The sequence below is a fragment of the Lissotriton helveticus genome, chromosome 11 (assembly GCF_964261635.1).
Source record: "Lissotriton helveticus chromosome 11, aLisHel1.1, whole genome shotgun sequence".
In the NCBI taxonomy this organism is placed as follows: Eukaryota; Metazoa; Chordata; class Amphibia; order Caudata; family Salamandridae; genus Lissotriton; species Lissotriton helveticus.
The window spans coordinates 155,102,959-155,130,367 of record NC_136072.1 but is presented as its reverse complement, the minus strand read 5'-3'; the positions used below and the strand labels follow the sequence as shown (position 1 = coordinate 155,130,367).

The following is a 27,409-nucleotide window of genomic DNA, read 5'->3' as shown; positions in this document are numbered from 1 at the left end:
ATTTGACTGGAGCAGTCTGCAGCAAATTAGCAAAAGATGGGTAATGGCATTGGTTTTGGTTAACAAGTGGACATATGTTTTAATCATTATGGTGTAATATAGTTTTAAAGGGCTGAACATAAATAAGAGATTTGCCCAGAAAAGAGTAAATGTTCAAGCACGTATCATTGTCATAGTTCTGCCCTCTACAGCATACAGCAAGGGGCAGTGAGTCATGCCACTAACTTTGCTGTGAGTGATGGCATTCTACCCCTTCACAAGGAGCACTTCCACAAAGTAATTCCCTGCATCTTTAAGCACTACTATGTGACGTGTGCATTCAGGGACAAATATATTTTTTTGTTTTAGCCAGTGTGTCTTTGCTTGGATTGATTATGGCCTAGCAGTTTCTCCAAAAATAAAATGTTGCAAAAATCCTGACAAAACAAGCAGTGGCAAAACCAAAAGGCTAGTACTAGTACGCAATACAGGCCTGTTGGCTTTGCTAATGCTTTTTTCCTATGCACCTTCCATTTGTTGTCTCCTTGCTTTTATGCTTCCATGCATAGAACTGCTTTAGCTTGAACATCTCTTTTTAACATAGGTAACTGGTAAGGAATTGGCAGGGGAAAAAAAGACATAGATATAGATAATATTAAAGTCTACATTGAAAGTTTATGATATTATTTCAAAATAAATGCTCTATTGAATTAAATAGACCCCATTGGCCAAGCAGGAAAATAATTTGATGCACCTTTTGTCACAGACAAATACATGATGCTGAGGAGGTAAATTGTGCAACTCAATTGCTCATCAAAAACAAGTTTTGGCAAAGCCAATCGTTCTGCGTATTTTATAAATGAAAATGATTCTTCTTGATTGGCAAGCTTGTGTGTGTATGAGTCAACATCTGAGTTTACACCTGAGTCCATGCATGAATAGAAGATGAGTCGCATCATAAATAGTTGAGTGGTTGAATAAGTGATTTTGCTGATGGACTGATGAGGCCACGGGCTCATGTAAATGAAGGAGCGTCCTTTTCAGATCATGTAGGTGCAAAATGTACACTTGTGCAATCCATTCTTCATAAGTGGTGGCTATAGCACCTCTGGCAAAAAGTGGCCATAAATTCCTGTGGTGCCCTCAATGCACTTCCATGATGTAGGCTCCGGCTCATGTTACTTGGCGATTTTTACACTGACTTAAATCCAAGTAAAAAATTTGAGCCTGCTTATTTTCGGCTATTAGTGTTGTATAAGGCATCATTGGACTGACATTTTTGGAAATTTATATTTTTGAAGCTGGCTAAATGATAAAGCAACTTTCTTAACTTTGGGCCCGACCTTCCTATCGCTAGATGCAGAAAAAGCATTTGACGTGGCCCACCGGCCTTTTCTAGAATGTACTCTGACTAAATTTGGGATAAGGCCCAAATTCCGTAGTTGGGTAGCACTCCTTTGCAACCGAGTAAATGGGATATAATCAGGACGGGAGACGAGGCATGGATGCCCAATTTCACCACTTCACTTTGCGTTAACCCTTGAATCCCTCGCCATTTAGATCATCCAGAAATCCGGAGCTTCCAAATGGTTCCCACCGACAAAGAAGAGGAAAAGATTTCCCTCTATGCTGACGACATACTCTTATATGTCTCCAACTCCAATACAGTAATCCCTACTCTATTGGTAGTGGTATGGTAGTGACTCCGGGTACAAAATTTACTGGAACAAATTCTACTGTCCCAAGGACATCCAGACATGGTAGCCGATGCACGGCGACTTAAGGGTCATTCAGGAGGGCTCCCAATACCTAGCAATCTTCATAACCTCAAACTGTGAGAAACGTAGGCTTGAAAACCTTGGAAAGATCCTAGAAACTTTAAACTAGATTTGGAACGCTGGAAAGACCTCCCCCTCTCTTTAGGAAGAGTGTCCATCTTTAAAAAATGATCACCCTACCTCAAATGTTATACGCCCGCCAAAACACATACCACCCACTCCCACAGGGAGTTTTTGCTGAACTGGACAGTGTACTCAGATCTCTACTATTGCAAGAAGGTCACTCCAGAATTACGTTTAAAACATTATGGAGGGACCCCTATACTGGGGGGCTTGCACTACCAAATGTAGATGCCTAGTATTGGGCATCCCACCTCGCTCCCATAAATGAATGGTTACTTGGAGCCAGAAACCATCCAACATACCACCTGGAGAGGGAAGTAATGGCACCACATACACATCTACACTATCTTTACAGAAATTTCCCACTTACTGCCTGCAACACAAGTCACTCTAGAAGCATGGACGAGAGTGACAAAAACTATAGGCTGGATGAGCCGAGTCACAAAGACCACTCTGATCTGGGAAGGGGGTAGGTTCAAGGAACTACCGAAACTAAAAGGGTTTGAGACTTGGGACCTCTTGGGCATCACATGATAGGGGAAGTAACAGACAAAGGGGAACTCAAAACCTGGACAATGCTTATTTGAGAATATGACCTACACAATACCAATTCATCAAATATGCCCAGCTGTGCCATGCATGGCCGGCAGGGGGTATACAGTGTATGAAAATCCAAGAGTATGCTCCACTAGAGGGAAGATTACTGCAGGTAGAGCTCGTAGAAAAGGCTGTCTCCCTCACATACAAAACCATCAACAACAACATGCCAGACAGACTGGGAGGACTGCATAAAAAGATAGGAAAAAGATATCGGGCCTTTAGAAGACATAGATTGGGAAGCAGCACTAATGCACCCCAGAGAGGTAGCTATCAAGGCAAGGTTACTCCTCATACAGTATAAGGTGCTACATAGAATTTACTACGATAAAGAGAAATTACACAAGATGGGAAGGTCAGAACGGTTAGCAATGGAGAGCGGTCCAAGTAGAGGAGTTGCCTGGTCGTCCTTTACTCCTGGGCCAAAAGGGCAGATTAGATGTTACAAAAAAGCAACGGTACTGAAACAAATTAACACAAAGTATTAGGATAGGGGGGATTCTGTCGAAGATGGCAGGGTTTCTATGCGACCAACAACTCTAGTATTGTCTGTTGAATGTATTGAATATGTAAAAATAAAAAAGATTTATGTAAAAAAGAACTATGGGCCTTGATCCACAAAGGGCCACCGCCCTTGAGGCGGAGGCCCTGCAGTAGTGGTGGGAGCGCTGCATTGCAGTTTCTCAGTGTCCAACTACCAGTGTGCCCCCAAAATTCCCCATTACTGCACAGAGTCTCTTTATGAATCGGGCACAGAGTGTCTATGCCAGATGTCTTGTCCCCCTTACATGAATATGACTTGAAATAATGATAACAAATGAAATGTACTTTTCCAAACATACCATCACATCCGCAGCCATCAATGCTCAGGCGGAATCCTGCCTTACAGCTGCAATCGTAGCCTCCAGCATAGTTAGAGCAAAACTGGGAACAGCAAGCTTCCCCAGTTTCACACTCATCAATATCTGGTGGAAAAAGCATAATATTAATCGAAATAAACTCTTATAATTATTTGTACTTTTTCCTCTCTTTGATTTACAATTCTTTTGGAGCAGATACAGTTCCTGGTAAGCTAGGCATTCCTAGGCAGCATTAAGTCAAAGGATACGTTTACAATATTTTGCTGTGCTTTCTCGATGCAATCAAGTAAAGGGGTAGCCCAGTTCTGGTCAGTGTGATAATCAGGCTTTATACAACAACATACAACTATTACTTGGATCAGAACACTACAGAACATTTTGTTTTGCCAATGTAAAATCCGGATTAATAGCAGCAACAGAATAACATAAGAACCTGTTTAGGCCCTAGACTAAAAAATTTAATTTTATGTCACCAAGTTAGCACTTGGACCAGGTTCAAATCTCAGCCATGACTCAACATCCTGTGATTCTGGGCAAATCTTCCACCTCCAAGAAAAATCTAACATAGTCTGGCTCTGTTGAAAATCAGTCTAAAGCCCTTGGGTCAGGTGTTCTATAACAAAAATCAATGAGAGTGGGCCACTGTAGGCTCAAACCAGTCCCTATAATATAACTAACATCAGACAATATATATTCTCCTTGACCATAGATAAGAGTCACCCTAAAGACTGTCCTCAGGGGCTATAGCATTCACACTCTTCACATGCAAAGTCTCGTGGTATAGAAATGTCTACCATTGTTCATTTCAAGGCCCTGTGGTACACAAAGAAATTGACAAATATATTGATTGATCCATTACCAAAGCCCAGACATATGGTCAGTGATGAGGACTAAGAAGATGCACATTTCTTCTCAACATAAATGTTCATGAAGTACTTCTATAAGATCCTCCTCATGTTGTGGTGCACATCATGATGCTGCTCAGACTCGGCTGAATATAGAACCCAAATGAATGAATGGTGATTTAACTGCTTCTCGACCCCTCTTTTGTATGCTGATGAATGGATTCTTCACTACAAGACATCTCAGCAGACCATAGAGAGTTGGGTGAACTCCAACAACACTCTTTCTATGCCAGATACAACATTCCCTGTCATTCATGCATCTATTCTGACCAGTGCTGACAGGGAAAAGAAAGCTGTGCTACCAGAGCTCTCAGAGTTCCTGTCAGAGCAGTGCACGCTGTCTGCCCCCATGGACATCAGAGTCCGCTGCTTGGGTTAAGAGGAGTGGGAGGGAAGGAACAAAATGTGGTGGGCGGGTTGCATGAGAACAGACATTTGTTATATTTGAAGAAGGTGGGAGGCAGAGGGCTTCTTTAGAGAGAGCTAAGTGAATGGGAAGGCAGGAAATCATTTTTTATTTAGGTGGGAAAGTGGGCGTGCAAGTGAAGGTATCACTACACCAGGGCTCACATTTATTCATTTTTTTAAGAAAAGCAGTGTGACATCCAGAACTGATTTGCAGCATTGTGCAAGTGGAAAAACAAAGCATTGCACCATATCTACTAAGACTGGTCTGCTGATGATGCCATCCCCTGCACTGGAACTCAAACAAGGCTGCCTTGTGAGATTGTCAAGCAAAGACAGACTCGGCTGTTCCTATAGGCTAGAAGGTAGGGGAGGTAAAGGTATGGTCACAGGAAGGGAATGGTAGTACTCAGTGGAGGGCTACCCTGGGTATCCAATATGTTGGTATTAATGGCCTCACACACCCTTGCGAGTGTCATGCTTCATCATTGGCGTTTGCTCCTCGTTGGGCAGGCGCTGCAATGCCCAACGGGCTCACCTCAAAGAGGGGCTCTTTGGCGGAGATCTTTTTACCAACTGCCTGAGGGTGAAGTGCGGGTGAGGGGCCAGAAAGGAACGGATAGTGTAAATACGTGGATTAAAATGTGGCACAAGGTACCGGAGATCAATTTATTCTGGTGGTCCCCTGCCACAGGTAAAAACAGTGGGTAGCCTATGATTGCTGGAAGTTAGGATTCCACATCACGATCCAGGACTACAATACATATCGTGAGGTCAACATGTTTCTCGCCTTTGCACACTGGCTGCGATTCTTCAGGACCTAGTGGTTACATCTATCTCTAGTAAGACATGACCTAGTTTAGTATCAGTTTAAAATAGTTGTACTACCTGTATGGGACAGCTCTTGCCTGGGGAGACAAAAGAGATCATTACCATGGTTTAGTGACAACAACCTTCTCGTGACCGTGAACACGCAGTGCTGTGGTGGGTGCAGTGACATAAAGATAGTGACATACCAGTGGTAATTTAGTGACCAGTATGTATTGACTCTATATCACACTGCTACATTACACCGCACTACTAGATTAGAACCAAAGGTAAAATTAAAGTTTAAAAACAGCAGCAATTACTGTGAGACTTCTGTCTAAAAAACCTATAGCAAGGGTAACGTGTTTACTCACCTAAAAGTCAAGGTGTCTAGGTGTCAACAGTACCCGGTAGATTTTACATCAAGGGGAAAGAGCCATAGGGGTTTAAGGCTAAAGGAGGGGGGAAACAACAAACACAACAGCAATCTGTATGAATCACTTTCATTAATTTTCATTTCACACAGTCCCCTAATGGTGTTGACAGGGGCGGAGGAAGATTAAGTGGTCAGCTGCGACCAAGTCGCACTATTTGATCGCTGCATACGGTTTTATATCAAAGCTACATATAGGATAGTTATTCCAGTGTTAGATCTTTCACACAAACAAGATTAGGTTTTGCATTTCAACTACTGTACTGTGGTAGATTACATTGTGCATCCCCTTCTTTTGCCTGTGTTTGGAACGGTATGGGCTCTAGTTAACCCTTAGGTGCTGCAATGATGTCCTGACAGCGCCTGTATGGAAGCTCGCATTCTATGCCTCCCTATCTCCACCCATCGCGTATGGCTACCTCAGTGCCCCATATACCACTTAGTAATAATAATAGGGACATTCAGGGAAGATTCGGGCCGATTATTCTCTCCTTATTTTGCCCGTTTAGTGTATTTTGATATAACCCGCTCGGAAGTGCCAAAGTGTGGGGAGAAACAAGGGATTAGTATGTACTCCGAGGGTGGAAATTACGTAAACGGGGATCGAGGGGTGGAACCCTCGTTACTCTGTAGCGTGTTAAAAAGTCGCATGCGTTGCCGTTTTGCTGTGACGCGGGTTGCTGGGTGAGCTCTCACACGCCGGTCTGGACATCTTGGCGTCTAACAGGTCGCAGTCATTACGCGCTTGGTTGTTAAGTGCGGTGCTGGCAATAGCGTCTCAACGAGCGCGGGGGTTGCATGGGAGGGGGAATTCACTTACTTCTTGCTGCCTTGGTCAGCGTCTGGTCTGCCTACCCATCTACCGGGATCCGGATAGTACCGAGTCCTAGGGTTGGAATCCAATTAAGTGATTTGTTGGGGGGCGTGGTAGGGGTAGACTCTCCCTAAAGGTCATGTGGGAACCAGTGTTACCACGGGGGCCATCTTAGAAGGGACCAGTTCTCAGTGAAAACAATGCAATATCAGGATTGGAGCTTGTAAATAAATCAATTCAGAGTTAATTTGTATATATTGTCAATATTTACTATATATCGAGCCATAGGGTTGGAATCCAATAAAGTGATTTATTGGGGGGCGTGGTTGGGGTAGACCCTCCCTAATGGTCATGTGGGAACCAGTGTTACCACGGGGGCCATCTTAGAGGGGACCAGTTCTCAATGAAAACAATGCAGTATTAGAATTTGAGCTTGTAAATAAATAAATTCAGAGTTAATTTACATATGTTGTCAATATTTCTTATATATCGAGCCATACACGACCATATGGGTGAACTGTAAATGGTGTGTTTTACTGTTGTAGTAGTAATTATTATAGTGCACTCCAAGGAATATCTTCATTGAGTCCCCGCCTGTCTGAGGATAGCCTATGTATCCACCTCTGTTCCTTCTGGAATAGGTTCTGTTTAGATTTGTTACTTGGTGTCTCTAGGATGAGCCATCTCACTGAGTCAGCAGTATGGTTTTGGTCTACAAAGTGCCTACACATCTTCGTGTTAGTTTTTTTGCAACGGAAGTTGCTTCTGTGCGCCGAGATGCGGATTTTGATGGGGCGAGTGGTCATGCCCACGTGTTGAAGATCACAGGGGCATCTGAGCAGATAAATGCAATTTGGGGTATTGCAATTAGTGTGGCATTGGAGTTCCCACAGAAATGTCTCAGTTAGTTGAATAGACTTAGTGATACTGGTAAAGGGGCATGCACTACAAGAACCGCAGGGGTAGTGCCCTTTCACTGGTGGGAGTTGCCAGAGTGTGTTTTGTCTGTGGGTTTCCACTTGTTTAGGCCTGGTGTGAACTAAGATGTCTTTGACATTTTTAGACCTTTTAAATGCAAACCTGGGGGTCGCAAGGTTAAGCTCGCCTGTGTTTAGAATCTGCCAGTGTCTCTTTATTATTTTCTTGATTTCAGTAGAGACCGGGGAGAAAGTTGTTACACAGGTCAAAAGATCTTTGTCATTTGGAGATGGAGTATTATATTCCAAGAGAGCCTCTCTGTGGTTGTTCTGTGCCCGTTTTTGTGCTGTATAGACCTCCCTCGCTGGGTAACCTCTCTCTCTCAGATTGCGGGATAGGATTTTGGACTCATTTTTGTAATCTGTGAGGTGGGTACAGTTACGTCTAACCCGCAGGAATTGGCCAAAGGGAAGGTTCACAGCCTTGCACCATAGTACAGAGGTGAGTGTGTGCTATCTAGACTGGAGGAATACCGTTTCAGTAAAAATTCCTATGCATAAACAAACTCAGAAGGTCATCATGTATTGGATATGTGCTGTGCACGGCAGCACACATGCAATGTGTCTTTTTATGAGCAACAGAAAGAACCCCTCCGAGCAACTTTATTGATGGTTATTAATGAGGAATATTTCACTGACAAATAAGTGGAATACAAGGTTGGTAGACTATGTTGTACTGTAACTGTTAATCGTATAATTTAGGAGCACTTACATTGGGTGAAGAGTTCTTCTTGGAGCTTGGTCCTTTCCCTACAATTTTCCATCTGACACGGGTTGTGGCTAGAGGTGTGGAATTCTATCAATTCTATTAATGTCTTCAGTAATTTTAAATAACATCCTAGCTATACACTTATATATTGTTATTTGGGTTGCAGCCCTGAAGAAGTCGACTGCTATATTTAGCAAGACGAAACACGTGTTGGCTGTTATTTGGAGCTATTTATGCGCTGGATTTTGGAACATGAACTTGTAAATAAACCTATTTGGAAGATCTAAAACTTGGAAGATTATTTATCCGATTGCTCTAACTGAAACATCACATATATCAAGACGGATTAGAGTGGACACTTGTCTAAGACTTTTGAAGTGTGCTCGGAGGGGTTCTTTCTGTTGCTTTTTCCACCATGTGGATTCATGTGGCTCTGGTAACCGGCCACGCATTATCCTCCTGGAGCACCACATTGTACCGTCACGTTCAAATTTTACTTTCCCAGGATTAGCTGAGCGCCCTTATTTCTTACTGGTTACCATTTAATAAATCATTGTCTTTTTATGAGAGGTGAACATGTTTCCCCTTATCTTTGTCTTCTTGAAGTCAGCATGTAGGCCCAGATTTACCAACATTTTGAATCTTGGGTGAGTCTTTTTTTAGAGCTTCCACAACGCAAGATGCATTTTAGAATTTACAAAGCCACATGCATAGCTGAGTAAAAAAAAGAAAAAGCCCAAGGCTGAATTGCCTTGTGTTACTTTGTGTTGGAGAGCATTACATGGTTGGGGCATGGGCATTCCCATGCATCCCCCATGTATTTTTATGCACACCCATGTTGCCGGAAGTCTGTAAAACTGGGTTTGTGCCAAAACCGTGCATCTACATGAGGTTGGCGTATCTTTACTTCTCCTTGTTACTTCCTATTTGCACGTGTGCTGCATTCTACGTCACTCAAACAAAGAAGAGTAAGCCTCTAAAAATAGATTTTGTACAGGAAGGTATTCCTTCTGCACAAAAACTATTCTGAACACAACACAGGCCGCCTTGCATTATCATGCTAGGGTACCTGCTTTGGCGCCGGGCTGCCACAAGTGCACCAGCCCAAGGAGAGAGCAGAAGCATGCCACATCTTCCACGCAACACAGCGCAGAAAGTTGCCCTCGCTGCTTTGTGTTGCGTGAAAGTTTGGTAGATCTGAAACTTGGTTTTGATGCAAAGCTTGATCTAGCTTTCTAAGTAAAGAGACCTTTGCGTCAAAACATATGGATGTTGACGCTAATCCACCCCAGTAATGTCCGCTTGATGCAAGGGGTCTTTGCACCATGAAAAGGAGATCTTTAGGTTCAAATCACCTTTTGCACTGGATGGTAAATAACATGCTTTGAATCACATAAGCGCTAGCTCATAGGCTTAATACAGGTGGGCTGAGCTGCTTTTTTGAATATTTGGGTGGATGAGGCATGATATGAAGGTGATGGGATGAGTGCCTGGATGCCTGGTGTAAGATGAGACAGAGGGATGAAGTGAGGTCTTGTTTTGAATGCCTCCCCAAGACTCTCAGACCTTCCACCAGCTAATGTGGGAAAGGGCAAATGGAAGTGGGCCATTACATAATACACAATCTTGGATGGGTAACTGCGACTATTGGGGATGTCTTTCAACATGGGGTTCTGACTGGCATCACAGAGCTTCCCCCTTGTGCTCCATTTGATATTACTTATAACTTCTCAGTTACTCACTGTTACCATCTTTAATACAATATATTATTTGACTTAAGAAATTAAGTGGAATATCCTCCCATGTGCAAGGCTTCTTCTCTGTGTTCCTCTCTAATGGTCCACCATAGAATTTAAAATAATTTTTCTTAAATTCAGATGTGTTCAATATCGCCTACAGTAAACTGGCTCCATCGATTACTGGCCGCCTGCTACTCAACACTACAAAACATCCTCCGTGTCAATACTCCTTGGACAGGCACAGATCTGTAGGAACTGGAAGATATATGCTTCTCTTGTGTCTGTAAGGCCAGTTTAGATGTGATTGATCAGGGAATGGCAGCAGAAACATCTTAACAGTGTCTGATTATTATGTCACATTCAATACTGAGTTAATGGTCTTTTATGGTATTTGCAGGTAGACTGTGCACAAGTCATTAGGAGGGCATATTTACAAGGAGTTAGCACTACCAGAACATCGCTTTTTCCGACGTTCTGGTGGCGTTAAGTCTTTTGCTTCATTTACAAGGGGGCATTAAGCCATTTAACCTGGCTTAACGCTGCCTTGTAAAGAAGGCCCCTATTCACGTAGCACTTAGCTTGAAAGGGGCGGGCAGTGAATGTTGCAATGGGCGTTCCGCCGCAACATCCATTGCTTTTTGACGCTGCCTGTATTTACAAGGTATGGGGTAGCACCAAAAATAAGACCAGAAAATACCTTGTCTTAAACAGGCGACACAAGGAGATTTATTTCTCCTTGTATATTTCTCTTTCCATCTGTACTACTTTCTGCAGCACACATAGAGAAAGCAAATCACTTGTTAAGATTGTGTATGTGCAGGAAGGTGTGCCATCCTGCACATAAACAATCCCCCCTGCAGGCAGGCACCCTACCAAAATGTGCACCTGCCCTGGTGCTAGGCAGCTTCTTTACCGCCAGCGCTAGTGGAAACGCAGGGGTGCGCCGTATTTTTGTAAATACGGCTCATTCCAGCGTTTTGAAACTGACGGAGCGCAGCATTACCAATTTTGAACTAACACCACGCTCTGCCGGGGGGCGCTAGAGGGCGCCGGACAAGATGGCCGCACTTACGTGAGGCTCCGTCTAGACCAACAAAAATTCGCCCATTAATCCTTCAGAATCGCTAACCTGTGCCCTGTACCTGGACTGAGAGGACCCCGCTGGTGTCCAGGGCTCGCTGGAATCTTCTGTACCTGTCATCCGAAGCTGCGCTCGGCGCTCCTGGACCGGAGCCGCGCTGAGCCGGGCACTTGCTGGCGGAGACGCCGCGCTCTGCGGGGGAGCCCCGCCCGCTGCTGGAGGAGCTGGCCGGGGCTGGGACATTGGCTGATCCCGGCGAGAGCGGGCCTGCGGAGGTGAGCTCTGGGTCCTGCGAGGGTCTCACGACGGCGAAGTCTGTTGGCGGAGTGACCCTGAGGCGGAGGCGGAGCGGAGGACGGGCCGGACTCGGCCCTGCTGGTATCGGTGAGTGGGGCGGGGCGCTACGCAAGCCCGGGGCTGCGGAGGTGGCGCCGGGCCTGACTGGGCCCCGCCGCGCGATCTGAGGCTGGTGGGGGCAGGGCGAGGGGATCCACAGCGAGAAGGAGCGGAGCGGAGGCACTCTGCCTCTTGAGCGGGCAATCGTCTGGGGATGTGTTGCTGCGTGACCCTGGACACTAGAGAGCTGCTGCGGTAATTGCTGCTCCTGGATGCCCGGTGGCTCGCGGGGCGCCCGCCATTTTACAGTACCTGCTCCCTGGGTGCAGTAAGCATTGACATTGGACCGGCGCTATGTATGCCAAGTACCACTGACCCGCATGGGAGAGCTGGCGAGAGGGGGACACGAGACTCCTGACCCTGGTGTTGTGCAAGTGTGATATTTATCGAGTACAGAATTACAGGCTGCAGGAGGGCTATAGAAACTTTGGAGGTCGCCCTGGGGAGGTCGATTCTTTCCCGCCGAACGCAGAAGACCTACTGGCATTGAGATAAAGAGCGCTGTAGGTGGTTGGGGCTGGTGTAGGCCCACTGGTATAGGCACTAGGGCATCCCTGCAAACAACACCTGGTATACCTACCATTTACATCTGCACCTTTGCCTGGGTTGTCCTGTATATCGCCATGGGCAGAACGGAGAGGAACCAACCTAAGATCACCTTTGAAGCCAAAAAAACTGCGCCCATATCTTCCCAGACATCCGCTGACGCAGACCAGGGGGGGGCTGCAGGGGGTGCCCCGAATTTGGAATCCACATTGGTAGCCATGCAAAAGACCCTACAATCGATTGAAGGCACAATGGAATCAGTAAATCACCGCCTCGACCAAATGGCAACACAATTTGACCGCCAAAACGAGCGGATGGGGGAAGTGGAACAGAGAGTCTCTGCCACGGAGGACGGTCTAGCCACAGTCTCATCTAAAGTGTTTAATATGGAAAGGGTATTGGCGGTCATACAAGCGAAGAACGAGGAGTTGGAAGGGAGGTCCAGAAGGAACAACGTCAGAGTCACGGGCCTGCCGGAATCAACGAATGTGGGGCGCATGGAGGACTACATGGAAAGAATGCTCATTGACATATTCGGGGCTGACCACCTGTCCCGTGTCTTTATAGTGGAACGCGCCCACCGATCCCTAGCCAAACGCCCACCGCCTGGGGCGACGCCGCGTCCAATAGTGGCCAGAATCCTGAACTATAGGGACCGGGATACTATTCTACGTCTTGCAAGGGAAAAGGGCTCCATTGAATATCAGGGTAACAAAATTGAGTTCTATCCGGACTTCACCATGGCGGTACAGACAGCTCGTAAAGAATTTGCCACGGTCAAGCAGGTGCTGAGAGCTGAGAACGTAGCATACGCCATGTTATATCCCGCACGTCTCCGGATTGGGCCTCCTGCGGACAATAAGATTTTTTCTACCCCTAAGGCGGCTATGGACTACGCCAAAAAACTGAAAAAACGGGCTAAAGAGCTGAACGGCCGACGGGATGATGAAGAGGAGAGGCAGGATGAGGTCGCTTGACCTGATGGATGCTACTGACTGCGACAGGGGTGCCGTCACTGATCGCTGCGTTATGTTACTTCCATTGTTTTGCCTTTGGTTGATGTTGCCTGATTGTGAGGTCCACTGGCCCCTGTCATGCCTCAGACTCATACCATGTATGCTTTGGCGGGAGGGAAAAGATGGCAGGTGGGGACGTATTGTCTGCGGCTGCATTGATATTTGCTGAATTACTCCTCCCGTTGGCACAGCGGAAGGCAGGGCGGGGGGTGGTGGGGCATGGAGGAAAATGTGCCAGGGCTGCATTACTCGTTGGTGACACGCTCAGTTAGTCATGCGCTGTCTCATCGGGCACGATAACGTCAGGGGCACCACTGGCACTGTGCTGCTGTTTGATAGTTAAATACTGGCTGGCAAGGTCATGGGATCAGGGATGCAGGGGCGAGGATGTTGTTCTTGAGTTTGGTCTACACTCTCGTCATTCCTGGCGAGAGTTGTGTGCCGCTACGCCCCCCGATATGGGAGATCCCCACACACTAATGTTGTTGATACTGTTGGGGTTTGGGACAGGGGGGACAATGGGATTGCTTTGGCATATTGGGCACGCTGAAGTGGGTGGAGGGGTGGGGGTTGAATTTCTGGGGGATGTTGGGGTACTGTTCGTTTACCTGGTCAGGGAAGTGAGACCTATGTTACTCTTTAACTGCGCTTGGAATGTCTGGTACTGGAGCGGTCTTCGAGGTGGAGGGTCTACTGTCTCTTATGTGATGTTGGTGGCTGTGGATGGCCCTCTGAGATGGAAGCCGGGGAAAGACTATTGCATTGAGGGTGGATTGCGGGATTGGTGTTATGGAGGGGGGGGGTAAGATTAAATGCATTACTTGGAATGTGCGGGGACTCAATAGGCCACAAAAGACTAGACAAATGTTTGCCTTTTTGAATAGACATGGCGTACAGGTGGCATTCCTTCAGGAAACGCACCTTCAGGGTAAGGCGGCCGAAAAGGTGGGCAAACAATGGGCGGGGGTGAAACTGGCTACGAAATATTCTTCCTATGCAAGAGGGGTGATGATCCTGATTAAGAGAAATGTTCCATTTGAAATTGTGTATGAAGACATTGACTTGAATGGTAGATACATCTTAGTGCAGGGCAAATTATGTGGCACACTGATAACTTTGCTCAATGTTTATGGACCAAATGTGGATGACCCTGAATTTTATGTAACTCTCTGGAACAAGCTATATTCACTTGCACCTTCGGCTATCATATGTGGGGGAGATTGGAACATCACTCTAGATTCAGACCTAGATAGGAAACAAGACAGAGCTTCTGCACGTAGGAAGGCAGTGGATGCGGTGTGCGAGGGCATGGATGGGTTGCGACTGCTGGATGTATGGAGACTACGTAACCCGACTAAGCGGGAGGGCACCTGCTACACCTCAGCACATGATACCTGGTCGCGATTGGACTACTGGCTAACGACACGAGATGTCAGTGGATGGGTGGTGGGCGTTGACCATTTACCTCGTACTATCTCTGATCATGCTCCCGTCACACTGGTGCTGCAGCTCACATCTCATGTCCCCACTCCTTTCACCTGGCGACTTTCCTCTGGGGTACTGACGGATCAGGTGTTGTCTGTGAAACTAAGGCAGATTATTGAGGAATTTTTTACTAACAACGTGGGATCTGTTGATAAAATGGCTACGGTCTGGGAGGCCTTCAAGGTGACGGTGAGGGGTGCGTGCATTGGGCTGAGGTCAGGGGTGCTCACGTCCGTTAGGGGCTCCATGACCAGGTTGGAAAGAGAATTACTGATTCTGGAGCGGCAACTAGAGGAGGGAGTGAATGGCACGGTTCTAGCAGACATTCGAACGAAAGTGGACGAATATAACGATCTGGCGGAGCAGGAGGTAAAATTCCTCTCCAAGAAAGCCACAGCTAGGTACTATGGCGAAGGGGGCAGACCAGGCAAAGGCCTGGCGGATAGAATCAGGGAGCCATGGGCACGACACTGCACAGTGCAAGAAATTATGGATCAGGGAAAGGTAGTTACTGACACAGAGGGTATACTGGCCTGCTTCTCCAAACATTATGAGCAACTCTATGCACATAGGGATACAGCAGATGAGGAGGAAGTGAATAGATATCTGGAAGATGTAGCCCTGGTGTGGCTATCTAGGGGGCAGCAGGACTTCCTTATGCTTCACGTAACTGAGGCCGAATTCAGAGATGCAATAGCGGCCCTCCCTAGTGGTAAGGCGGCTGGTACGGACGGCTTACCCTCCGAGTTCTATAAAACATATGCGGATTTACTGATCCCGCAGCTGGCACAGGTGTTGGAGGAAGCGTTTGACTGCGGACAATTGCCGCCAACCATGAGGGAGGCACTGCTGGTGGCACTGCCTAAACCCGGGAAACCACCTGACAAGTGTGACTCATATCGCCCCCTTTCACTTATGAACACTGATGTGAAGATAATTGCAAAAATCCTGGCCACGCGGTTACGGTTACTGCTGCCTGTCATGGTCTTACCGGACCAGTCAGGTTTCATCCCACTCAGATCCACTACACATAATTTAAGGACACTCTTTGCTGTACTGCACCTGCTTAAACCTGAACTGCCTGCAGCTGCGGTCATGCTGGACGCAGCTAAGGCCTTCGATTCGGTGGCATGGAAATACATGATGGCTGTCCTGCACCGGATGGGGGTACCGTTCTTTTTCACGTCACTCGTTGCCCTATTATACACTGCACCCACGGCAAGAGTCAGGGTCAACGGCCGCGTCTCTTCCTCGTTCCCGATACAGAGAGGAACGAGACAGGGGTGTCCTCTGTCTCCATTACTGTTTGCCATTATGATGGAACCCCTAGCCTGTATTTTGCGTCAACGATATGCTGAAGCCGCATTGAAATTCCCACTTCGTGCTCTGGCGGTATCAATGTACGCGGATGACATGGTACTGTATGTTAGAGATCCGGCGCTCCACCTGGAGAACATCCTACGCGAATTCATTAAGTTTGGTCGACACTCTGGTCTCACCATAAATTGGGACAAATCTGTGATCGTGCCGCTCACGGAGGCGACCCGCCAGACCCAGCTGGAGTTCCCCCTGGAGTGGGCAACAGAGTCAGTTCGGTATCTGGGGGTCTGGGTACACAGGGACTGCCAGGAGATTATCCGAGCCAACTATGGTGTTGCGGTATCGAAACTAGAAGATCAAGTGGCGCGCTGGACTCGACTCCCGTTGACTCTAGCGGACCGAATATCCCTAATTAAAATGGTGGTGTTGCCAAAATTTCTCTACCTTTTCATTAATATCCCTATCCCGTTGAAGTCGCATTTCTTTGCAAGAATCAGATCGCTCCTAATAACTCTCACATGGGCTGGCAAGAAACCAAGAGTGACCTGGGAGGTGTTGACCAAGCCGTATGCACTGGGAGGGTTCGCCCTGCCGGACATGAGGCTGTACTATCTCTGCGCACAGGCGCATTTTGCGAGTTATTGGTTGAATGCTCCACCATACACCCCGCACGTGGCGCTAGAGGCGAGTGCGGTTCTGCCATATCCGCTGAGGGCCATGGTAGTTAATGAACACTCGGTTTTTGAGAAGGGAGAGATAGACACAGTGCGGATTACAGCGACGGCTTGGGAACAACTTGGTCGTAGAGCGGCCCGCCTGCCGTTATATGCACCGGCTATGCCGCTACTTTACCACTCTGATATTTCAGTAACTGGAGAGATCGGAGGGTTGCAAGTCCTGAGGGAGGCCGGATTGCAATCCATGGGGGACCTTTTTCCCGGGGCGTCGTTTCTCTCTTTGCAGGCCATGACGGCTGGATCGGCTAATACATGCATGCCTACTTTTATTTATGCCCGGCTGCGGGCTGCGATAAAGGATTTGTACCCAACATACCCAGAGGAGCCCCCAACACTCGGTGCATTGCAGTTACTTTACACAGCGAAGGACAGGGCTAAATTAGTCTCTAAACTATACAAGGCTGCACAGGAGGATGAGGGTGGGGGGGCGGACCTGGCAAGAGCACGATGGGATAGAAGTCTTCCTGACCCGCTTACTGATGACGAATGGCATGAGTGTTGCAGCATGACGGGAGGATATGTGATAAATGGAAACTTCCGGCTCTTACATTATAAATTTTTGCATCAGTGGTACTACACACCGATTCAACTGGTCAGGTATGGGCTTCGCACTACTGCGTGCTGTGTGAGATGCGGTGCGGATGATGCTGATTTTATACATCTTGCCTGGGGCTGCCCGCGTGTGTATGACTTTTGGAAGGCGGTAACAGAGTGTCTGACGGTTATGACCTCGGTTGAGGTTCCACTTGATGTGCGGTTCTGCCTGTTGGGTATAGCCTCTGGGGTGGCAGCACAATCACGACGTCTAGTGGTACTGGCACTCCAATTAGCCAAGAGGAGAGTCGCTATGGGATGGGGGGGTAGGAGGGCACCAGACATGCAACTATGGCTGAAGGATATGGCGCACTGCAGAGACCAACTGACCTGTTATTATGAGGATTTGCCGGAGAGATCTCGCCCGAGAGACATATGGGCTCCATTTACGCTGTATGTCTTGTCTCTAGAAGATTCAGATAGCGAAAGGAATACGATTGCTGATATACCGGAACATGATACTGTATCGGATTGACTGTTGTTTGAAAGCGGTGAAGGTGGCTGCGTGGTGCAATGTGCTCGTGCTGTTGTGCTTCATGAGTGATAAACATTTGATGGGATAGATTGAGCAGGCCGGACTGCATTATTCTGCCCAGCTGCGATCCGAGTATACGCTGTAAGATCGGCGATACGTCACCTAAGATGGCCGTGCACCCTAGGCCGGTTCCTGCGACAACTGAACCTTGAGAGTGGTATATGTCCAATAGTTAGGCTCACTTAGACCAGGGGTGGGAGGGGTGGGAGGGTGTTGGGCTTGTTAGTCGGTTGACTCCGTTCTGCACAATCAGAAAATGAGACCGAGATCACATGAGGGCTATACGGCTGACATCATCGTATGCTCTGACCACTGCAATTTGAACATATATGGTGCCTACAGGAGCTCAGTCTGGGACTGCATTTGTACCAAAGTTGTGTATTACTGAGATCTAATGTGAATGTAAGTTGCACTGATTGCGGCCGGCCCTGCCAGGGGGTTGTAGGCACTCCGCTGTGTTTTATTCAACATGTGCAATAAAGGTCTACCAAAAAAAAAAAAAAAAAAAAAAAAAAAAAAAAAAACACCACGCTCTGCCAGTTTCTTGTACATAGGCCCTAGATTTCTTAAAGGAGATATTCAATATTAGGTAAAAAAAAATTAAAATATATGCAGCTAAATTCATGTAAAGTGCTTGAGATATGGTAACTGTCCTAATCATAACAAATACATATGGCATAACATTCTAACTTTCAAGTAAAATGTGTAGAGCTATTTCACATTCAGTGCTTTTTTAAATGAAAGATTTTACCTTCACATCTTTTCCCATCCGTGTGAAGGGAATACCCATCGTTGCAAGAGCAGAGTGGTCCATTGGTCTTGTGCTCACAGTGGTGATGGCAGCCGCCATTGTCCTTTTCGCAGCTATTAACTATTTCCATTTCAATACCTGATAAAAAGTAATTAACAGGCTCAGTAGCGTGAAACGATCTGTAGTACATGCTCCGTAAATAAATTACGAGCAGAGCTAAAGATGCAATGATGACTCCTACAATATGACATTTGTATACTCTCTTTGACTCTCTCGGAGAAAAGGCCTTTTTTCACCGAATATGCACCTGCAATATTCACTTTGTAATGGAAGAAATAAATTAATATATATTAATTTTAAATTTATAATGCAGTGACCCTCTCCTAACAGTGGTCTTAGAAGCGTACAGTGAGGTGGCTTGAATGGTTGTGTTCGGCAGGTGATGGCATTTTTTTTCACAATTATTGGATTTAATACTGTTGTATAAGAAGCACAACAACCAAAAATAGTAGAGGATTAAATGTAGTCTTTATATACCTGAGTAGAGGTAAATCATTGATATCTGAGATTACATAGTATACCTTTAACAAAAAAAGTGCCTTTTATGGAAATAAATATTACCAGTCAGTCAGTCAAATACTTTATTTCGGCAATTACTGTCATAAAAGTACAAAATACAACATTTTTAAAATCAATATCATGAAATATAACAGGGAAAGACAGTTATAGTTTGTATAAGTTAACTAATTGGCTAAATATTACCATACCTCAATGAGTTCGGCACTCTTGCAGTGGTTTAGCTAGTGCTTTTGGTCCCTGGCTTTGCCGCTCAGGGACGGCTGGTGCAGGTAAGAGTGGGGGCGGGGTTGGGGGGAGGGGTATTCAGATGACAAAAAGTAAAAAAAAAAAAAAAAGAAACCCACTTACCATGCACTCGCCGAAATTGCTCACCTCACGTGCAGCCAGTCCTACTGCCCCCAATAAAGTGCCACCCGGGGTGAACAGCCCCCCCTAGCTACGCCACTGCACTCACGCCTGAAACATGTGTGCACAGTGCACCTGTTACCACTGGAATGAATGAACCCTGCCAGAGCAAACCCAGAGCTATAAACCTCCGATGTGATTATATAATGAAGAACATGAGTTAGGTAATATTGAGAGTGGCTGTTCAAAGCGTTAAGATGGCCAAATATATTGTATGCACTACCACATATTAAACAATGCAAACTGCTATTGTGTTCTATTTATAAAATTATATTTTCTATGTTGGACATGTAGATTCAAAGATTGAATAGGTAATCTAGATTCTCTAAAAATAAAAAAATAAAACTTTAAACACAATCCTGGAAATACAGAATTTCCATCATATGCTTTTGCTGTGAAGACCGTAGGATTAATCCTACTTTATATATATGAAGGAAATGTAATTATGATACCTCCTCGGCACCTCCTGCCATATTATTTATAAATATATATATCTAAATATATATATAGAGAGAGAAAGAAAGTGTGTGGGGCAGAGTAGAGTACAGTAGTATAAAGTGCATTGGGGCAAACTTGAAGTGGTGCAGAATAGCAATGGGAAAGAGTGGCATAGAGTGGCATTAAAGAGGTGTTTAGTACAGTCATGTAGAGTGTAACGTTGTAGAGTAGAGTGGGGCACAGAAGAGTGGCATAGAGTGCAGTGGTGCTGAGTGAAGTAGGGTACAGTGAAGTGGGGTAGAATGAAGTGGTGTAGAGCAGAGTGGGGTAGAATGCAATGGTGCATTGTAGAGTGTTCATCACCAAGTAAAGTGTCTCAATTTGTTGTAATTCTACTAAAATCTGTTTCCATCACACTTCAAAATTACAAAAAATGGGATTCATTTTTCTTTCCTACCTGCTGAATGTGTACTGTTTATTTACAGGTATTTACATCTTGTTGTGTACTAGATAAAATGAGATTCTCCAGATTTTCTTTCACACTTCATGTACCGCAGCGGTATTGTCACATACTTCACTTTACTTTTCTTTCTCTGACTGCAGGATGAGAGAAATTTATAACACCAGTCCAGTGCTAAGAAATAAGCATCAGGAGAAATAGCCTGACATGTGGCCTCTGCTTTTGAAGCGCTGAAAATATGATACAATAAATATGGAATTTCAAGGCAACTGTATTTATTGTCTGGACTTTGGTGACCCACCAAAAACCGGCTCACGACTCAGCAGTGGGTCGCAACCCACAGTCTGGGAAACAATGATCCAGAAAACTTACTTAGTATAGGGGTGGCAATAAACCATTTCCACTGACCCTCCCTCTGCTCTTGTCCTTCCCCCGCTGTAATGGAAAGACTCTCACCCGCTGAAGCAACATCTTTCTGTTATTAAGCTTTGTAAGCTGCACAAAATCACACAGCAGGAAAACATTTGAAACCATGGGCATAATGACTGCCAGTGCTTCTTCTGATGATGTCATCAGGGTCTAGCTGCTCTTCACAGCAGATTCTATTTTATAATCTGATATGAAACACTAAACACAGTTGGGGACTCTAAGAACAGTGTTTACCTGCTGTTTATCTGACACTTAAAGGAAACATTACAAAGTTAGGAGTTGCTAGGCTGGAAAATGATATTATGGCCCTGATTATGAGAGCCCCATAGTCAGATTGGCATAATTATTGCATCCAATAAAATCTGACACCAATGTGTTTGAAATAGTTTTACTGTGAAAAAGTAGCATAACATGGAGATGTTGGTCTCAACTGCATTAGAATGCACATGTCTCACACATTTTCTGTGCATTTTTCACTCTCCAGTTTGACCTGCCAAAATTTCAACAGGGGTGTGGAGTTCATTGTACTGGCAAGTACTGATTGCAATAAACCTCACACCACTTATAATTGCGATTCATTCACAAAGAGGTGTTTGCGCCGCAAGCTCGGTTTACTGGTTCACTCATGGCCAGACCCAATGTATCCAGATGATGATATGAGCCTGAATGCAAATTTGTTTTTTTAAGTCTTAATATTATTGAAGAAGCATGTCCTCCAGTAGCAAGACTATGTAAAGACTATGTAATGCATAGTTTTCACCAGACTGGATCACCTTTATCCAGAATATGAGTAATTTGCGCAAAGAGGGCTGGCTGCAATAGGAACTTACAAATTATATCATCATCACACTATAGCTCTTCAGTGACGAAGTCCAAGCAGGGCCAACACTTTTGAGTATTAGTGACACCAATTGTTGTTTACAGTACCTAAAAATGGCACAGCTGTCATATGAACTACTATATAAAGCAAGTTATTGTTCAAGAGTTGTAAAAAGGTATGGTGTTTGTACACACGTTTACAATTCCTTTCTCCTGCATGAAATATGCTCAATATTTGCAAAAATGGTAACGGTTTATAGGAGCGCACAGCAAAGTATAGGTATCAAGTCTGTTTCAATAATAATCAGTACGGTTGGTGCTAAGGAAGAGAATAGAGATTGGTTACCACAACCTCTGAAGAAACCAAGGGTCAATGTTAAGATATTCCTCCGAGCACTCTGCAAATAATGTCTTTATCAGTAGTGATCATCAATCATCAATATCATCCAATCTTCAATCCAAAACAGATAAAGTGTCTTGAGTAGTTCCAATTTATTCAAATGCGCAGCCAACACGTGTTTCGTCTGTCTGTAAGACAATGACTTCCTCAGGGCTGCAACCCAAAACAGTTACAATCAATTCTAAGTTCAGTAACATATACATTGTCAACATTTGCTTCCACAAGAAGCAATCAAAGTAAGTAAAGGGGAAACACCCTCAAACCAAATTCTAATTCACAACTATATCAATGTGAGTGTGAAAGAAGAAACAATCGCCAAATTCGTGATTCTGTATTCATGAAAAAGTATACATTAACTATTCATATTAATAAAATCAAATGAGTGGTTTGTGATCACCATATGATGCATGGTTAGCTAGAGCATTGCATGGTATCTATAAATGAGATAATACACTCACCCTTAACTCTGTGTAATCTCAAGTGATCTGGTCAGTAACTGTAACACTTTATCCAATATTCCGTCTGCATTAAACAGTAATTTTCAATGCAGGTATATACATATCTAACCCTACAAAAAAGTCCATAATAGTAAGATAACTGCTCAACTTAGGGTAGTAGTTTACAGTGCCTCATACATAAGACTACGAATCAATAAGGACTCACCAAATAAGTATTGGTGTTATCTGTCAAGTTAGACCGACAACTGGATCATGTTTGTTTCGTTTAATCCAGGTTCAAAATTATTTTTGTATTCTCCTCAGACGATGTGAAGTGAAAACATATCTACAAAAATTCATTAAATATATGAGTTACATATCAAACTCGGAAAAACCGACTTTCATGTATCTGTTGGTACATAGCACCTTATATCCCTTATTTAAATCATAACCTCACCTAATGTACGTTGTCAAGCCAATTCCCAATATCCAAGGTTCTCAATCCAGATTCAAAAATGATTGTATTCTCCTCAAACGATTATGAGGATGAAAGCATATCTACAAAAGTTAATTAAATAACTGAGTCACATATCGAAATCAGAAAGACCAGCTTTCATGAGTAAGTTGGTATATGGCACCTTATATCCCGTTGAATAATTAATCTCACCTAATGTACATTGTAAATCCTCGTGAATATTTCTGTGTTCCTAATTCTCAAACTCCAAATGTTAAATCCATACGGGTACGTATCTGAAAGTCAAGCCATACAGTCATAAATATGTGTATCGATACTAACTCTCATAATAATCCCACCAGTCTAAAACTCACCCTGCAGTGTATCTCGAGTCGCGTATATCGTGGCGTTCTGCATCAGGGCCATCTTGTAATGGCTTAATATAGGTAACCGTTCCTCGCGTCAGGCATGATTACACGGGCGCCATTTTGTAATGGTGTTGTCTTCCCTAGTAGTATATCGACTTCATGTTAACTAACTAGACGCGATCCCCTATTCAGAGGCTCACTAAATTATTTCAACCCTCGTTGAAAATTATATATAGTAATGTGCAAAACTCGTAAACAAATATCTTAAAACTTTAGCGTTTGGATAAACTGATTCGCGCCATCTTGTTAAGGCTTCATGTAAGCAACCATTAGCACGTAAACGCACCAGTTCTAAGGGCGCCATCTAAGAATGGTGAGGTCCAATAAAAAGCAATCATTTATCTACATGACATTGGCTAAAGCAGCGCAACCAATAATACGAAGTGCTCTAAATTATATTCAACACTCATATATGTTATCGTGCCATATTATACTTATAACATATTGATTATGATTTATTTCAAATAAGCAGCGTAACCAATGATTCGAAGTGCTCTAAATTATATTCTACACTTATATACGTTATCGTGCCATATTATACCTATAAATTATTGATTATGATTTGTTTCAAATAAATTAACTGGCAGCGCCAACTTCGAATAATTATATTCATATTTTCACATAATCCTAGCTGTTAGTCTAAGTGTCTAGAGCAGTGATTGTGAACTAACAGTACAAAATTCACAATATGTCTATATCCCAATAGTGTATTATTGAGCAAGTATTTACTGCAATGCGTTAACCAAGCAGTCCACGATACATACGAGTTACACAAACCATAATGTGTCGTTTCAAAGTCACAAATTACCAACACAAAGTGAGAGGTAGCCGAAAGGTAGGTGTCCTTAGCGCTATCATCTTTAGTCAAATTTGCACTAGAGAATTATTCACGTCTGTTAAACATAGAATCATCCCAGTCTCAACAATTCTATGTGATATAATGTACACATTGGATATTGTGTATGTCCTCGAGGCGACAAAACAACAACATAACATGTCAATAAGACATGCTCCAGCTCTTCATTCATAATGTGAAATGTACATAATACTTCAAATTCAATTACCCAGGTAGAATTCAAATTCATGATCCACGTTGAGACCGCATTCCACGGCCTTCAATTTGATCAGCCATTGAACTTCACGTCTTCTCAACTGCAAAAGTCTATTCCCACCACGGGGGTCTGCTTTAATATGGTCTATACCATGATATGTGAAGCAATGCTGATCTTTATTCGCAAAATTTTGTACTAGGTGGGATGCAATCGGATAGCGTGTATCACCATTTTTTAAAGCTCTAAAATGTTCTGCAATTCTGTCCCTAAGCCTTCTAATGGTGCTCCCTACATAAATCTTTCCACAGGAGCACGATATCACGTAAACCACAAATGTGGTGTCACAGTTCATAAACATTCCAATTGTATATGTACCAGAATTATTATATTCAAAGGTTAGTACCTTCTTTTTGGCCCATCTACAGGACACACAACGACCACATTTATAAAACCCCTTAAAACTATTGAGCCAATCAGTTCTGTTCAATTTGTTTGGGTAGCTTGGGCTTAATAAATTCCTCAAGGTAGTCCCTCTCCTAAAAGTCAAGCTCGGTCTGTCAAATAGATGTGGTCTTAAATCATTATCCATGACAAGAAGGTGCCAGTGTTTCTGCAAAATTGTGAATAGTTTAGAGCTGTCTACACCATAATTCGTAATTAGTCTCACTTTCTGATCACCAATTATATCTTCCTTTTTGTGTCTCTTCAGGGTGGATTCTCTTCTAATTTTCCTAGCTTTGGATACAGCTAATCTGATTGTCTCCTCATTGTAACCTCTGTTACGAAATCTATTTGACATGTCCAACAGATTGCTCTCAAAATCTTTGTCATTCACACAATTGCGACGAGCCCTAATAAATTCACCATAGGGTATGGATCTTTTCTGACAACTAGGATGGCTACTTTCTGCATGAAGAATTGCATTGCAGCTCGTCGGTTTCCTAAACATCCTACTCTTAATTCTGTCATCCTCAACGAACAACTCAACGTCCAAAAAAGTTATGCTCTGTGTGTCATAGGACGTAGTAAATTTCAAATTATATGCATTCTCATTGAGGTATTCGAAAAAACCCTTCAGTGAGTCAACTGAGCCTGTCCATATCAACAGGCAATCATCAATGAAGCGTCCCCAATAATGTATATATTGGGTCCACTCACTTCCCGCCGGGCCCCAGATTCGCTCCGCCTCGAACCAACCCATGAATAGGTTGGCGAAAGACGGAGCGAATCGTGAACCCATCGCGGTCCCAAGGAGCTGTCTGAACCACTTTCCGTCAAACATAAACACATTGTTCTCTAAAACTAATTTTGTCATTCGCAGTAACATTTGAATATGGTCATACATTTCAGCAGGTCGTTGGCTGAGAAAGTGATCCAGAGCACGTATACCTAGATTGTGATCAATGATAGTATATAATGATACCACGTCTAATGTAACTAGTAACATGCCATCTTCCCAAATTATATCTTCCAGTAGGTTTAGAACATGTTTTGTGTCCTCAATGAAGGACGGAAGGTTATATACATACTGTCTCAGGAAGCAATCTATGAATTCAGATAGTCGTTCCGTCGGACCACCTATGCCGGAGACAATCGGCCGCCCTGGCGGACTGTCCCGGCATTTGTGGACCTTAGGAAGAGTATACAGGCAAGGTGCCTTGGGACTGCTCAAAGTCAGGTAAAGGAATTCATCATGGTCCAAAAGTGCTAAATCATACCATATCTTAATTTCCCCATTAATCTTAATAATGAGTTCTGGTAATGGATTGGTGGTGAGTTTTTCATAATAAACAGTGTTATTGAGCTGGGAGTAGACTTCATTGTTATAATCTAAGGTGTCTAATACAACAACATTACCACCTTTGTCGGCACTGCGTATAGTAATAGATTTGTTATTGATAAGTTCTTGTAATGCCTCTCTTTCACCAAAGGTCAGATTGTGCTGAAATCCTCTCATACCCATTCTACGCGATGTATCAATTTCTCTATCGATTTCAGTACTGACCATTTTGAAAAACACATCTATGGTATTACCTGGTATAAGTTGTGGAGTCCACTTGGACTTTGCTTTGAGTCCACTCCCTTCCCTCTGAAATCTAGTGATTTCTAAGTCTTCCATCAATTTTAGCATAGTTACAGGGTCATCTTCTCTCTCCGTTAATGATAAAAGAAGTTGAGTATCTTTCAGTTCTTGTATAGTCAGTTCACTTAGTACTTTATTAGAGGGTTGTTTATCTTTCTCTGGCACAGATGTAAAGAACTTCTTTAACTTCAGAGTTCTGGTAAATTTAAACAGATCTATTTTAGCCATACACCAATCCATACGAGTTGCAGGACAAACACCCAAACCTTTTTTGAGTACAGATAACATGTTATCAGACAAATCACAAGAAGATAAATTGATCACCTCTATGTCACATGCTGTAGTATCATCATTTGTCATTATTGTTTCCAAGATCTCAGGGTCCTTATTCTTGCGCCTGGATCTCCTGCCGCCCCTGCTACCTCTCCTTGTCTTTTTGCAGTGGACTCTCGATTCCTCAATTCTGAGTCCCGATTCCCTCTCCTCAATCTCTGCACTTCCTCTAAAAAATTATTGGTATTAACAGTAGAGACTGTCTCAGATGCATCTTCATTCTCACTGCTCGATATAATAGAGGATGCATCCGTATCACTCATCAAGGGGGTGCTGCCACTAATGGTATTGGGAGAACTTTTCTTGATCAAATAGTCAAATCTTTTGGCGAATGTGTACACTCGTCCCATTCTATAATCTTTTTCATCACGTTTTAGTTTGCATGCCTTTCTTCTCTTGATGTCCATCTGAAGATCATTTAATTTGTCATCAAGGATAGTATAATTCTTGATGGTAAGTTCCGGTAACTTCATTTCCTTAATCTCATCTTCTAATTTGTTAATTT

At 44.0% G+C, this 27,409-nt stretch overlaps 1 protein-coding gene across 1 annotated transcript in view; it reads right to left on the bottom strand.

The window, feature by feature from the left end:
• LOC144790753 (uncharacterized) overlaps window positions 1-27,409 on the bottom strand; it is a 752,701-nt gene that overhangs the window by 221,883 nt on the left and 503,409 nt on the right. The window contains exons 11-12 of the mRNA XM_078665457.1: window positions 18,588-18,725; window positions 3,320-3,442 (exon numbers count right to left, since the gene is read on the bottom strand). Coding sequence (XP_078521583.1) covers window positions 3,320-3,442; window positions 18,588-18,725 — 261 coding nt within the window. The remainder of the gene's footprint in view (window positions 1-3,319; window positions 3,443-18,587; window positions 18,726-27,409) is intronic.